Source organism: Stenella coeruleoalba (assembly GCF_951394435.1).
Source record: "Stenella coeruleoalba genome assembly, chromosome: 8".
Taxonomy (NCBI): domain Eukaryota; kingdom Metazoa; phylum Chordata; class Mammalia; order Artiodactyla; family Delphinidae; genus Stenella; species Stenella coeruleoalba.
This window is the reverse complement of record NC_137154.1, coordinates 55,924,755-55,940,730: the sequence shown is the minus strand read 5'-3', so window position 1 is coordinate 55,940,730 and position 15,976 is coordinate 55,924,755. Positions and strand designations below refer to the sequence as shown.

The window sequence follows — 15,976 nt, the reverse complement described above, 5'->3', positions numbered from 1 at the left end:
GAGTTAGATGAAATGGACATAGTTGTTCCCTTCAAAGAACTCACAGTCTAGAAAACATAAGGTGTTTAAACAGATGAATACACTTTAGTGGGGTAAGTACATTGTGCTTTGTTCACCAAAGGAGGGGGTGGCTTCTTTGTCCTGGAAAATAGGGAGGAGTTTCACTGAGAGGCAGGCCCTCAAGGAGAGATTAGTAGGAATGGGAGGACAGTCACTGAGGCAAAGGAACCAACATAGACAAAGTCAGGGCGGCATGGAAGTGCCAAGGCAAGGGTATGAGAAGTAATCTAACATGGCAGCAGCACAGGATGTGAGAATGGAAAACCGCGATGTGAGAGGCAGGCAGGGGCCTGATCCTGGAGGTATTTACATGCCAAGCTAAAGAGTGTGGACTTTATGTGGAAACAATGGGTACTACAGAAAATGACATGGATGGCACAGGGATACTGATGATGTGGTAAATTGACAGTGGTAAGGTCTGGAAAATTGGGTATCTTAGATTTGCAAGGTGCCTCAAGAGAGGATCTGGTCCAACTCCCTGACCACCAATAAGTCGGAACGTTATTAAACGTTAACTGATTAGATCGAGTTCTGTTGGTTTGGGCCTAAGGTTATTGAAAGACATACAAAGTAAACATAGGAAGAGCGATGAAATAAGTTATAAAGAACGAAACACAGCTGGAAGTTGGCTTTTGAATATAGTAATATATAGCATATTAGAGTTTATTTCATACAAAGAAAGCACAGACACACACCATCGTAACTCTAGTGCTGTACAGTGGTCCCAAGGCGGCTGCCCAACGTGGTCCATGAGGTACAGGAAGAAAATGTTAGGACGTCTGTCTGCATTTACTTTTTATCTTTAAAAATAAGAAAGAATGGTTGTCTACTTGTACGGAACACCAGGTTTTCTCTGATTTGCTTGGTCCCAGTGTTGGTTATGTGTCTGGACGAGCGTGTGAGGTGTTCTGAGGGAGATGAGGATCTACTCCTCACAGAGCTTTACTGGTTTATAGCATGACTGTGTTGCGTGTGTGGGGGGGGGGGGTGTGTATGTGTGTAAAATCTAGCTTTAACCAAACTTACATAAAAAATGGGGTCCAGGGCTTCCCTGGTGGTGCAGTGGTTGAGAGTCCACATGCTGATGCAGGGGACACGGGTTCGTGCCCTGGTCCGGGAAGATCCCACATGCCGCGGAGTGGCTCGGCCCGTGAGCCATGGCCACTGAGCCTGTGCGTCCGGAGCCTGTGCTCCGCAACGGGAGAGGCCACAACAGTGAGAGGCCCGCGTACCGCAAAAAAAATAAAATAAAATATATGGGGTCCAGTGGCATAAAAGGCTTTTGCAAAGTAACTACCAATCAAAGATGACAAGTGCAAATACAAGCCAGCAGTCAAACGGCAGAGCTGATATTCCTACTCCTGGTCCAGAGTCTTCCTCAACTCCACTATGAAGTTAAAAACAGTAGTGATCATTCTCATCGGATCTAACAAAAAGGGAAGCAAAAGATTCAAAATTATCAAGACTAGTTGAAATATTCATTTTTTGTCCATTAAGTCTTGCACCAAGCGTATATTATGCTCTCCAATATTAGCTAATGATGATAGCATGTGTGTACGATTTATTAATAAATATAAATACACCATGGAGCCTTCAGAAAATGTTTACAGAAAGGGTGTGTGACCAAAAGTAGTTCTCAGAGCCCTCCTCTGATGATGTTAACTCAGATTTTTTAGGCGGCTAAAACAAATTGAGATTCTGTTATTTAGGTGTGTATCTGTGTCAGATGGTAAGTAGCCTGAGAGGTGAAATGACTTCCCTGAGTTCTCATGGATAATAAAGGAAGTCCTGAATTTGAATCCTGGCTCCCCAGCCACTCTTACGAGAATGGGCAAATCCACCCCCTGCCGAGGCTTTATTTTCTCACTTCTGCAAGAAGTGTGAAGTGTGAAGAGAGATGACCAGGAAGGTCTCTTCTCACATGTCATGACTAGTGGGTTCCCAAGAAAACGTACACAGGTGGAAGACGGCAGGCTAGAAAAGCTGGTTGAAGAAACGGAGGCAGAGCGACCAAGATGGAAAGCTCTGAAGAAAGGGCTACAGAATGGCCCGTGTTGCCAGGCTAGAAAGAAGGTCTTGGAAGCTACTGAGTGGACAGGGTCAGGCTTTGACTGGGACCTCCCTTGAATGGGGGTCGTTTGACAGGCCGTGAAGTGGGGATTCTTTGGGCCCAAGTAAGGTTCTTACAAGATGTTGGATAAAGTGTAGTTGGTGCTAGAAAGATCCCTAGTCAGTCAGATGAGTTGGCAGAAAACAGCTTAAAGGGTGGGTACAAGTCTGGCATAGAAATCTGTTTAAGGCATGTAATGCAAAGGAGTGATTTGCGTAACCAATAGTGGCACACAGTAACGAATACCTTGAAGCAAAGAAGGGCTAAAGTTACCTTTCGCCGCCTAGATAGATCCCAAATGATTATTCCAGTTTCCTGAATACCAGCTTCATTAGCTGTCTCCATTTAATAACAAAAAATGTTCAAGCTGCAGTTTTTCTTCCTTCATCTTCCTCTATCTGCTCGTATGATACACAATGAATAACAAATCTAACTTAATTTCTGGCATTCTTTTTTTTTTTTTTTTTTTTTAAGTTTTCAAAACCTTTAAATGTACAGAAGAGGAGGCTGTAGCATCAAAGCAGTAGGGCTACAAGCAGAGGCGGGTGGATCCTTCAGGGGAAGGAACCCAGCCCTGGGATGCAACTTGTGACCAACTAGAAAGCCCAGCCCCTGGAGCCCTCTGTTCCGTAGCCATATCCCTGTCAAGGTCAAGTAGCTCAGAGTTCTCTGGTATCTCTCTCATCTTCAGTTACAGAAACACATCAGTTCTTTATTCATTTAGTAAATAATTTATCAGAGCTTACTCTGCACCACGCATTCAAATTCCAGGGTGCACCCTTGTGTTGGCGGAAGCTTTCTTTTGCCCACTCAGAAATGAGCATCAGGGCTTCCCTGGTGGCACAGTGGTTGAGAGTTGAGAGTCCGCCTGCTGATGCAGGGGACACGGGTTTGTGCCCCGGTCCGGGAAGATCCCACATGCCGCGGAGCGGCTGGGCCCGTGAGCCACGGCCGCTGGGTCTGCGCGTCCGGAGCCTGTGCTCTGCAACGGGAGAGGCCACAACAGTGAGAGGCCCGCGTACCGCCCAAAAAAAAAAAAAAAAAAAAGAAATGAGCATCATCCAGCAGTGAGGGGGATGTGGTCCCTGTCTTCAAGGAGCTTGTGATCTGCTGGGGGGAAAAGGTTGCCCAATAGCATGACAGCACTCAGAGTCTTTGCAGAGACAGCCCAGGGAGTGCGAGTGCTAGGGTACCGCTCCAGGTGGGTCCTGAGGCTAAGCAGGTGGTTTTCAGGTGAAGAGGACGGGTGGAAGGTTCCATGTAAAGGGAACAACTCAGAAATAAGTATCAGCATTGTATGAGCTCCATTAGGATTCTGAAGCCACGTGTAGTAGGGCTGCTTGAGCTGGATTGAGGGGCACCAAGTTAAAAACCATCATACGTTCCACTTTACATCTGTTTGAGAAAATCTTCAGCCTGCATGGACAGGGGAGAGAATGGAAATCCAGAGAGGTCAGATGATGCCCCAAGGTCATACAGTTAGTTACCAGAGTCAGAACTGGGAACGGACCCCCTGCCCAGGGCTCTTTCACCACACCCCTCCACTTCTCCCTGACGGGCGGCTGAGGTGAGTTTCTTCTTTGCTTGGTTCTGTTTCACGGTGGTTTTGTCTCTCCAACACTTTCCTCCCTTGATCCCAAACCTGGCAGGTGTCCCCAGGAAGCAGTCAGGCAGATCTCCCCTGTCACTGGCGTCAGCCAGGGCACCTCAGTCGGGCCCTGAGTATGTGGTTGGGCCAATGCCAGCATGTTTGACGCCTCGCCCCCTTGGCCTGGCATGAGTACTCCTTCCTGGCAGAGTTCACCCAGCCTAATTGCTTGTTTTGTAGCCCAGCTGCCTGACATATGCCAAACCCATGTGTTGACTCACTGGTGTCAGAGACAACTACACTCAGGCACTTCACGTTTGCTTTGGTGAGCTCTAGGCAGCAGCCGGGGACTGTAATCCGTGTATTTCTATAGCCTCAGCGGCCTAACACAGTGCTTGCCTTCGAGTAGGTGCCCCGCTTTCTAAATTAAGTGAACTTTAGTGAGTGCAGGTGAATAACACCGTAGTAAGAGGAAGGACCTGGAAGTAAGGAGTCCTAGCTTTGAGTGTCAGTTCAACCCATTGAGTTCTTTGCTGTAGGACCTTGAGCAAGTCTGTTCTCTCTGAATTTCAGTTCCTTGATCATTTCTCACCTAATAAACACTTGGGGAGAATATCTCATGCTTACCTAGCCCTTGGAGATGGAAGCACATAAGATAGCTGTGTAAATGTGAATGGTGTCACTGTATGACAGTCACATCATGGAGAGATACTTGGAAGGTTTAGAGCAACCTAGCGGAGCAGAGGGGTGATTAGCTGTGCCAGGAAGAGTTGGAAACAGCCTCACTGAAGTGATGACAGCTTAGATGGGACCCTAAGGATGAGTAGAAAATAACCCCATATGCCAAGACAGTGACTGAGGAAAAGCAAAACACGTCAAATATAGGACTGGTGATAAGAGGCTCATATGAGCCAGCTGGGAAGCCGAGTTGGTGACAGTGATTTGCACCCTGCATTAGTGATTTCTCACCGAGGCAGTCGTCCATTACGGAATTTTACAGTCAAAGCAGCACCTATTTCTTAGATGCACTGACCCTTAGTGTGAGGGTCAGTGTTTCAGTGGTGGACAGAAGCTGGCTCATGCCAGCTCACAGGGACTGCTTATTAAATGTTCAGGAGTTCTGCAAGCTAGTTCTTAAGCACAACTATTATTAAAAATTAAATTATATAAAATCACAGTTAAACAAATTAGATTAAAAACAAAGGTAATAATCAAAACTCATCACTTTCTAGTTATTTAGCTGTGTTTTACCGTCATCTTTACTCTAGAGTTTATTTAGGTCTCTTGTTTCTCTGTGGTGGAAATACTGTTATATACTGGTGTCCTCCCAGCCATCTCTTCCCAACTCTGGGTGCAGTGATATCTCATCAGTAGTGTGAAATCGGCTGTGGTGGAAGTCTTTACACCACAGAAATAGGCACATGCCACAAATTAAAGCCACTTTTCTTTGCAAGCCAATTGTTAAATATTCACCAGGGCACCACTGGTGGTTTCCATTGAATAACTGGATGAAGAAAGAAAATGTTTGGAAACCCAGCAGCCACATCTCTTCAGACCTCCCTGGACAAAAACACGTGGCAGGAGACACATTTCCAGGGCCTCCTGGAAGGGCCTCCTGGAAGTCTCCTAGAGCAGACTTCCCCACCTTCTTTGTTCCAGGGAAGGCTTTACGTTGAACTGGGTTTTCTTGACAACTGAAAGTCATGGTCAAATAGAAGGAGGATGGAAGTGTTTTTCTCCAGGACTTAATTCCTGAGCCAAATGCCTGTTTTGGCAGGAGGCCTCTGTGGCCCACAGGGGTACCGGGAGTCAACTTAATCTTCTCCAGGATCCAAAGCAATCCACAGGAGCCCGGGCTAAAATTACATCTGCTCCGGGTTGCTGAAGTGGAGGCGACGTGATGGCCAAATGGTGCTGATTTAATGTTTCCCAACTATCAGGAAATCCCCAAAGAGATATTAATCAAAGGAGGCTGGCCCACATGTGGAGGAGGGGCAGCAGCCAGGGCAGCCCCCCAAAGGAAACCATCCCCAGAGGGCTGGTTAGCGTCCAGGCAGAATCTGAAGGCACATATGTCAGGAGGAGGCTGGAGAGTAGCCAGCACCAGGATATGAGATCTGTTAGTAATCCTCTGGAAGGACAGAGTTCCAGCAATAAGAAATTCAATTTTCCTCCATTAGAGAAAGCATCTCTCAGTACCGGCTGAATACAATTGACGGAATAAATCTTTCCCATTAGCGGAGAGATAATTTCACGTAAATATATCGGGAGACCTTCAGAGCAGGATGGAGAGTCTTTGCTGAGCCTCACCCGCTTAACTTGTTTGCCGTGTAATTGCATTTAGACCAAGGGCCTCGGAAGAAAACCACTGACTGAATTAACATTAACCAGATTGTGTGTGGTGAGGGGAGGTGGGGTGAGGAGCTCGGTGCATTGTGGGTAGTTGTTCTTGCCTTCAGAAAGGACAAACTGACACCGGGGAGCCCAGCTGCTTACAAGCCTGGTGTTAATTGCTTTTCTCATCAAACAGAGAAAAGCTTATCACTTTCCTCTGTAGAAAGGGTAGAGATGTAGGTACCTAATAAAGCAGAGGCTGAGTTTGAGATGTTTTTTTATGAATGCCCACAGGCCTCATCACTAGCTCTTCCCCAGGCCAGAAAAAAGCCTTCCGAACTGTGGACAACAGAGCCTTTGCGTCTTTGCCTCAGATTTGTCTTGTCCACGAGGGCTGTCTCCCCAGCGCCCTGATCCCTCAGGACATTGACACCAGTGAGCATCTTCACTTCCACCCATTGCCAGTGGTGTACAGACTGGTCTAGAGTTGGACCCCGAGTGTGAGGCCTGGACTCAAGGCCTGGCTCTGCCCCTGCCTCCCTGTGTGGCTTGGAGCAAATAACATGACGTCTGTGGACCCAGTTTCGTCTTCTTCCACTAACTCAGTGATTTTCCAGCTGGCTTTCCTCTGGCTTCTCCAGAAACTAAGACTCTACAGCGTTGCTTTCAGAACCACCCCAAGGGGAAAGCGGGTCCCACCCCTACTTCATCTGGAGCAGATCTTGTTTTTATTGGCTTCCCACTTGGGGATCCTTATAAAATATCATCTGCTAAAAAGATTCTGTTTCTGAAATATTTGAAAAAACATCATTCTAGATGATCTCTAATTGTCCCACGTATTTACCCAACCTACTGTTTTTGCTTTTTTAAACTATCACCTCGTACTTGTTAGGCATTCCCGGGCACTCTAGAGAGAAAAAAGGAAATAGACCTTGACCCTGGCCTCAAAGAGCTGGTGATCTAGTGGAGTGGAGGAACATGTACAGTGTGGTAGGGTATCAAGGGGTTTGTGCCAGGTTTTGGAAGAGACAGTGACTAGTTCTAATTAGGGGCGTCAAGAAAGGCTTCAGGGAAGAGGCGTCATTTCAAGTTGGGTCTTCAAGGATGAGAATGTTGGGAGAGGGGTACAGGAATAATATCTGAGGCAGATGAAAGAACATTGCACAGACACAGAGGCTTTGAACAATATTTGACTGGTAAGTTTGGGAAAAGCAGATGGCTTGTTGCCTGGCATATAGAGGGAGAATAGGAGGGGGGATGTTGGGAGAGGTGCCGAGTTCTAGAAACCACTCCAAGGGGACACCAGCATCTGCCCTTCTCCTGTCTCCAATGCCAGGTGAGAGGAAGTGCCCTCTATCCTGTTCACTTTCGTGAATGCCTGCTTCCAGTGAGACCCTTAGTGACAATAAAGATCACTGCCATTTATGGAGCTTCCTGTGCACGAGGATGAAAAAACAGAGACTCAAAGAGCTGTGACAGAGCTAGGGTTTGAACCCAAGTCACGTGACTCCACTATTTACAGTAGCCAGGTCATGGAAGCAACCTACATGCCCATCGACAGACAAATGGATAAAGAAGGTGTGGTACATATATACAATGGAATATTACTCAGTCATAAAAAGGAACGAAAGTGGGTCATTTGTAGAGACATGGATGCATCTAGAGACTGTTATATAGAGTGAAGTAAGTCAGAAAGAGAAAAACAAATACCGTATATTAACGCATATATGTGGAACCTAGAAAAATGGTACAGATGAACCGGTTTGCAAGATGGAAATAGAGACACAGATGTAGAGAACAAACGTATGGACACCAAGGCGGGAAGGTGGTGGTGGGGGGTGGAGGTGGTGGTGGGATGAATTGGGAGATTGGGATTGACATGTATACACTGATGTGTATTCAATGGATGACTAATAAATAAATAAATAAACATTTTTTAAAAAGAAGAGCTGTGACAGAGCTAGGTTTTGAACCCAAGTCACGTGACTCCAAATTCACATGCATAACTACACTGTAAAGCACCACCCCACCCCATCAGCTTTTTCTCCTTACAGCATAGTACGGTATCCATAGAAAATAACCCTCTCAGTGAGATATCTGAAAACCTTTTTCAGTAATAATTCTTTAGAGGATGCTTTGATGACTTAGATTGAGGCAATTAAAAAAAAGGTAGTGCTCATCTTGAGTGGATACCGTGAGCCCCTGGGTGCCTAGATATGTCTGAGTGACCTGCCTCAGTCTTCTGACCTGCCAGCCAGGGTTCTAACGTGAAAAGTAGGTCATGTTTTTCTCTCTTTTCTAACCCCAGGCATGCATGTGTCATTCGTGGTCAAGTAATGACATCAGATGGGACCCCGCTGGTTGGTGTGAACATCAGTTTCGTCAATAACCCTCTCTTTGGATACACGATCAGCAGGCAAGATGGCAGGTAAGAGGCCTTTTGGGGACCAGGGTTGGTGAAGGCTCTGCTCTCGTGGTCTTGCCACATAGCTGCTGCTGGAATGACAACGTGCGAAAAGGATAGGACTTGGAGTCAGAGGACCTGAATCCACGTGCCCAGCCCTGCAATGCACTAGCTGTGTGACCTTGTAGCTGACTCTGGCCTAAGTCCCCTTGGCTCTAAATTAAGCAGCGTCTTCTTACTTGTTTCTCAGAGTAAGCATGCGGTACCTTATACATATTGTTCTGTTGCATGGCTTATGATATAAAATACTGTCGAGTGGACCATTCTCCGTAGGCCAGAAAGCTCCAGAAGTCTCAGCATTCCTGCTGTGTGGTTTCCATCTGCAACCACCCAGGTCTATGGAAGCCACTGAGCGATCACAGAACTCTGACCTTCAGATCCCTGTGAGAACCTTCAGTTCATCAGCCTGAATGAAGTCAGGTTTCTTTAATCACTGTAGCTCCCCCATTTGTTGGCCATGTGTTCTTAGACAAATCTCCTTACCTCTCTTGGCCTCAGCTTCTTCATCTGTTAAATGGTCCTAGTACTATTTATCTTACATGGTGGTGGTAAGGATTTGATTCTATGATGAGTGGAGAAGCACCGTGCACATAGTAGGTGTTTAATAAATCTTAGTTCCCTGCCCCACTCTGATTCATTGCTGTATCTCCAGGGTCTAGCACATAGTAAGTATACAATAAATATTAGCAATATATTAAAGTTACAACTTAAAAAGGTGATGATTACAGTGCAAGCCATGAGACTGTTTTGGAGAGAAGAGGAGAGGAAGGAGGAAAGTGGAATATTTAGGTTGTCAGTGGTGACAAGCCCTCTATTTTTAATAAAATCAGGTGGTGGTGTCCATCTGGCTAAGTGTGGGCCCATAAGGTTGATTTTCACTCTGTGTTGGAAATTGTGCTCCAGCCTGATTGATTTCAGCACCTCTTTAATCCAATCTCAGATGTGAACATGTCCTGGCCGAGGTGATAATGAAGTAGGGGCTCATCTGTTTGTAGACATATGTGCCTCTTAGACGGGGCTGGCAAGCTGGGCATGGGGAGCCCTCTCTTCCCTCCTCCCCCTCCCTATGAATGGAAGAGGCTGGTGGCCAGTCCCCAGGGATCATCTGTCCAGGCCAGGCCACTGATCCCCAGAAGCACCTCAGTGCAGACTTGTGCTACAGCAGGGAGAAGTCTCCTTCCTCATGGTGCCTGCTTTGTGGAAATAGGAGATGTGAGCATCATAGGCAACAAGTATCCTGACTACATTATTACCTGCTGTGAAACAGTCATCAAAAAGGAGCCATGGGGACCGCTCTTTTTTTTTTTGCCATAAAATTTGCCCATCATTCATGTGAGATGGCGAGTAGTCCGTCCTCTGCCCACTGTGCTCGGTTAGGGTGAGTCCATAAAACACACCAGAGTCCAGTAAACTTGGTGGCCCTTGGGGAATGCCCAGTTAGCACCTCCAGGCTTTGATTCGTCCTGTTGTGCTGCCCTTGAACTCTCTACTACCTCATGAGAGGATGGGCATCCGGGGCGGTAAGTATCAGCCATGTTTCCTGCACCGGCCAGCTTAATTACACCCGAGCAGCCAGAGCTGCTACAGCCTAAAGCTTGCGTTTCAGGACAGTTCTTACCAATGCATCAGGGGGCTTAAGTTTTCTTCCCATCTTAGACACTGCATAATGTATGGGAGAGTCATGACTTATTCTCTAATAAGTGTCTGAAGAGCCCTGTTTGTTATATGTGAATGGGTAGCATCTTGCCCATTTCCCTCCCCCTTGTCCCTGGCTCACCTCCTTTCTTATTTCTCATACCCGAGGAGAAACTGTAAGGCTAGAGATACCGCCTGGAGATAACAGTGTATGCAGGTCCAGGGACCAGGTCTGATTCATCTTTGTATTCCTCACTTTCCCGGCAGGCACCATGACACTTGCCTTTGTCCAGATCTCCCACCCCGGCCCCATGCTGAAATACCAGACCTCAAGTCTTAACAAGAGCTCACAGACAGAAAACAGTGGCAGGGAAGTTAGCCAAAGAGATCATTAAAAAGATGGAGGGGCCTCCCTGGTGGCGCAGTGGTTGAGAATCCGCCTGCCGATGCAGGGGACACGGGTTCGTGCCCCGGTCCAGGAAGATCCCACATGCCGCGGAGAGGCTGGGCCCATGAGCCATGGCCGCTGAGCCTGCACGTCCGGAGCCTGCGCTCCGCAACGGGAGAGGCCACAACGGTGACAGGCCCACATACTGAAAGAAAAAAAAAATAGCAGACAGGAGAAGCAGTTCAGGTTCATTGAACTGAAAGATGGGATTATACAGAGCACGAAGCCCAGGGAATGGAGCCCAGTGCTTTCCTCGGCCATTATCTCATCTGTCTTATTAATAACCTGCCAAGTGATGATGATTGTCACCTTCATCTCACATGAGGAGACTGAGGCTCAGACAGGTGACGGAACTCACCTGTGGACTAAGTGGCAGTGCTCGGACTGGCCCTCACTGTTGGGGCTTCATCTGAGAAGCAGGCCTTCCCTTTGAGGTCAGTGTCACGCCCATGTCCACAGCAAGGTTTCCCTCCAGATGGGCAGGACTGGCTCTTGGCAAGAGCCAATCACACCCCGCTGTTGGCTAGGCCAGCTGCCCCCACCTGGCTCACGGCCTTGAGAATATGTCTTTTCATGTTTGTCTTCACTCCCTCCCCGCGCTCATCCTGTCAGCGCTCATCCTGTCACGAAGGGAGCTTGTAAGTCAGGCCAAACTTCTATTTGACAGTTAAGTGTTCTGTCGAAGTACAGATGCTGTTCGGTTCTGTTCCCTGGGTATTTTCCCCAAGCCCTGGGTATTCTTCTGGAAAGCCAAAACCTGAACTCTTAGTTGAAAATAAACACCTTCCCTGGTGTTTCTCTATTATTATGTATTGAAGAACGATGGTAGCCAACTTCCTCTACTCAAAGGTTACGTGGGCCTAGAAGGGGCCGAGTGAAGAGCAGGCAAAACAGATGAAAAGCATCTGCAAAGGACAGATGAGTCAGGCTTTGGAGCTTGGGGACCCAGATCTGAGGGCGTCATCTACCCCGAGGCTGACTTACGGTAATAGCCAAAGGAAGAAATAACTTAGAGTGTTTAGTATACAGTCAATTCAGAAGAAACTGACAACGCCACTCATGAGTTCATTCTATAAACTATAACCATCAAGCACGGGGCTAAGTTCTGGAAAGGCTGAGAGGAATCAGTGTCCCCAGGCCTGTGAGTGAATGTATGATTCCAGTGCAGTGTGATGTGGGCTGTTAGGAGAAGTGCACATGGTGCAGTGGGATTCTGGAGGGGAGGGGACTGGAATTCTGAGTGGGTGAGGAGTTAGCAGAAGCCCTCCATCCAAAAAAGCAAGATGAGGACAGGCCTTGAGAATGCATCCTAAAAGTAATAGCTAAAGGACTTTGTCCAAAGAGACATCACCAGGAGGTGACAGGTGGACAGGATCACTGTTTTCAAGTCCTAAAGGACTGTCAAAGGCAGAGGAAGACTAGTTTGAAGTCACCCTAGCAGGTAGAACATGTCCCAGTGGCTAAGGAGCTATTAAGACAGGGACCGGGCTTCCCTGGTGGTGCAGTGGTTGAGTCCGCCTGCCGATGCAGGGGACACAGGTTCGTGCCCCGGTCCGGGAAAATCCCACATGCCGCGGAGCGGCTGGGCCCGTGAGCCATGGCCGCTGAGCCTGTGCGTCCGGAGCCTGTGCTCTGCAACGGGAGAGGCCACAACAGTGAGAGGCCCGCGTACCGCAAAAAAAAAAAAAAAAAAAAAAAAAAGAGAGGGACCCAGGCTCAATTCCCACCCCCCTAAAAAAGTCTACTAACAGAAATAACCAAAGATGGGACAGTCTCCCTGCGGACATAGCAAGCTCCTCGTCGCTGGAAATGTGCAGACAGGACCCAAATAGCCCCTTGATAGTGGTTCTGTAGAAGGAACTAAAGCATCAGATTCAGAGAGGGGACTAGGTCAGATGACCTAGTGGTTCAACTGTTACTTGATTTTAAACTTCTGTTTTGATGGGGTGGGGGAAGGACACAAAACTCTGGTCTGAATTAATCTTGCTGCACATCGAACATGGGGTCTTAAGTAGCAACCACTCACTCTAGTTGGCAAAGCAGACCCAGCCTGCAGGACTAGTGACATAGCTGGGCTTACACCTGGGCCTCCTTTCCCATCTTCTATAATGTGAGCTCATCTGGCCTCTGACCACCTAGCTGCTGAACCCTCAGATCAGACGCTCAGTGTCAGAAACATGGAGTGTACAACTGGGAACTCAGTTTCCTTGAATTTTCAAAAAAAAAAAGGTCCATGCTAAGGCTTGGATGGGCAAGTGCCCGGCCAGGTTTGTCTGCAGGTGATGGGAGTTAAGATGCCAGAACCAAAAACAGAGCTGCCAGCAAGTTTCTGGCCATCCCCAAAGGGCACTGAACAAAGGCTGGGTGACCAGCTCTCAGGGGCACAGCCACGGAGATCTCATCTCAACTGGGAGGTTGGGACTCAGTCTTCTGGTTCCTCTTTCACTTCTAAGTTACGGTGATTCTAATTGTGCCCGTCTTTAAACTACCTTGCTATTTTGTAACTCCAAAGGCCTGGTTGAGTATCATAATCAGAGATACAATTGCTGTAGAGTCATAGAATCTTAATGACTTCAGAATAATTTATTTGAACCTTTGCCTTTTACAGATGAGAAACTTGAGAATCAGACGGGCTAAAGGACTTACCCAAGGTCACACAGTAGCCCACGGCAGAGCCAGGACTAGGCTTAGAGCTCTAACACCAGGGCAGGGTTTGTTCTGCTTTATTCTGATGAATTTTCACTGGGCTTCAGCTCTAAGACGCCCTAAGTACCAGGGGCACCCGAGCAGAGGCTCATCAGCGGTCCTGTGTCCTAGCAAATGGCTCCCCAAAGCAGGTTGTTATTTGGTTTTGGCAGGTTCTCTACGGTGAATCACTTTCAAAGACATAATGCTTTCTGGAACCTCTGTCACTGTTTGTGACCGCGGTCAAGTCTTTCAGGTTGTTTTTTTCTTTTTAGTCTTTCAGGTTTTAGAGTCTCCCTCAACAAGTGCTCAGATCCTTCGGTGTAATTTTTCTCCTTTCTCTGCCCCTCCCTCCTCCCTCTCCTCTCCTTCTCACCCTCCCCTCCCAAACAGCTTTGACTTGGTCACAAATGGCGGCATCTCCATCATCCTGCGGTTCGAGCGGGCCCCCTTCATCACACAGGAGCACACCCTCTGGCTGCCTTGGGATCGCTTCTTTGTCATGGAAACCATCATCTTGCGGCAGGAGGAGAATGAGATTCCCAGCTGTGACCTGAGCAACTTTGCCCGCCCCAACCCTGTCCTGTCTCCTTCCCCACTGACGTCCTTCGCCAGCTCCTGTGCAGAGAAAGGCCCCATCGTTCCGGAAATTCAGGTATACCCAGCTTTCTTAACTGCATTTCTCCATGCCTTTATTTCATTCGGGAGGTGGAGGAGGATCTCAGAGACAGGGGAAAGAGACAGCCCATCAGTCCACCATCCAGACCCCAGCCGGCGTGCTGTGAGGCTATGATGGCCACCCCCTTACACACTTAATACACGTGAGCCCTGTGAAGTGCCTGGCACCCTCCAGCATATAATAAATTCCCACCCCCTCTCCACTCCGCCACCCAGTTCACTTCCACGTCTCCTTTCCCCAACCTCCACTGTCTCCCCCGCCCCTCCTTATTTCTGTTAAAAATAGCGATGATAGGGGCTTCCCTGCTGGCACAGTGGTTGAGAGTCCGCCTGCCGATGCAGGGGACACGGGTCCGTGCCCCGATCTGGGAAGATCCCACATGCCACGGAGCGGCTGGGCCCGTGAGCCATGACCGCTGAGCCTGCGCGTCCAGAGCTTGGGCTCCACAACGGGAGAGGCCACAACAATGAGAGGCCCGCGTACTGCAAAAAAAAAAAGAAAAATAGCAATGGTAGTTTCCACCAAGAGGAGTGAGGCAGAGGGTCCCAAATGTTTGCATCGTACTAAAGATTAAATGAGGAAATGTGTATGAGATACCTGGCACGATATCTGGCACCTACTAAGTGCTCGGTGAATTTTAAACATTATTACTATTAGATTATTTTACACACACTGCCTTCATGCCAGTTAATGAGCGCTTTGGCTCAAATCGATACATGCAAGTGCTTTACTTCATTATCATTAAAAGGAAGTAATTTGGAAAAATGCATTTTCATCTGATAGAACCCAAGATGGATTCTTTGCCTAACAAAGCTGTGTGGACCTGAATTTCTTCTGCCATCCCGGTCCAATTTCTAATGGCAGAAACGAAGCCTGGGGAGGAGGAGGGATGGCAGTGCAGAAACTGGGGGAGAAGCCCCAGCCATCCCGCCGTCCTCATGAGAGCTCTGGCGACGTGCAGGCTGATAAATGATCTCCGGTGCTGGCGGAGCGGGGTGTTTAGACACGTTTGTGTGTGTATTTCTTGCTGGGCTAAGCGGGAACATCTCTGCGCTGCACCCTGTTCAGTGGCTTCAGACGCCGGCCCTCAAGAAGGAAACACAACCATTTCGGAATTCTCATTGCAGCCACAGGTTGAAACCTCACTCCTTTGCAGACATTCAGCGATTGTCTCCTGTCTCCACTCCCAGGCTGACCTTTCTCACGGAATGGTTGTCAGCGGAGACGGAGCTTGCTGGGGAGGGGAGGTTTGTTACTCAGCACTGGTTTAGCTCCAGCGAGACGTCTCCCCAGGAGCAGGAACTTCGAAACAAATGAGGTGAAAGGTCCCCCTCTCTTTACAGTGCTCCCCGGGCTGGGTGTCTACGAGCCCAGCTGGGTCACAAACCTTGCTTCTTATCAGGTTCATGAAATACGTGAAAACAAACTGTTGGGTTTTCCCAGTCCTGTCATTGGCTACCCTTTGCAAGTACAGGGAGATGTACATTTTGAAGGGTATGTTAAGGAGAGTAAATACTTATGACAGCATCTGATGGCACTCAAGCCCGGCTTTGCCTAGAACTTGTGAGCTGAAATTTAGGAAGATTGCTTTGGTGTAGGCCCAATCCCGAAAAATGTCGTGTGTTCAGGAGAATGGGTTGGGGTGGGAGTTCACACCCATCTGTGACACAGACTGAAAGGAAGAGGCTTTCTTTGTGAAGGCCCAGTTCCCCTGTGACCACGAGGGTAAAATAATCATTGTCCTTTTAATGGATACGTTAGCCTCAATTGATTTAACGTCCCCTTCTTGAAACAGAGCCCAGAGCATCAAGCCAATCAAAGTTCTCCACTTTTGCCATGTGCCCAGGCATCTTGGCATTAATTTCAGCTTCCCATCTTGGAGCTGAGCCCATTGCACCAGTAGATAAAGCACTGCCTTTCCCACCACTCTGCCCCTCTGGCACAGCCTTGGAGCATGCAGACTCCGTGCAGCC

At 48.0% G+C, this 15,976-nt stretch overlaps 1 protein-coding gene across 1 annotated transcript in view; it reads left to right on the top strand.

The window, feature by feature from the left end:
- Positions 1 to 15,976, top strand: part of TENM4 (teneurin transmembrane protein 4) — a 2,953,681-nt gene that overhangs the window by 2,866,352 nt on the left and 71,353 nt on the right. Inside the window, exons 34-35 of the mRNA XM_079930721.1 lie at positions 8,401 to 8,520; positions 13,718 to 13,979. Coding sequence (XP_079786847.1) covers positions 8,401 to 8,520; positions 13,718 to 13,979 — 382 coding nt within the window. The remainder of the gene's footprint in view (positions 1 to 8,400; positions 8,521 to 13,717; positions 13,980 to 15,976) is intronic.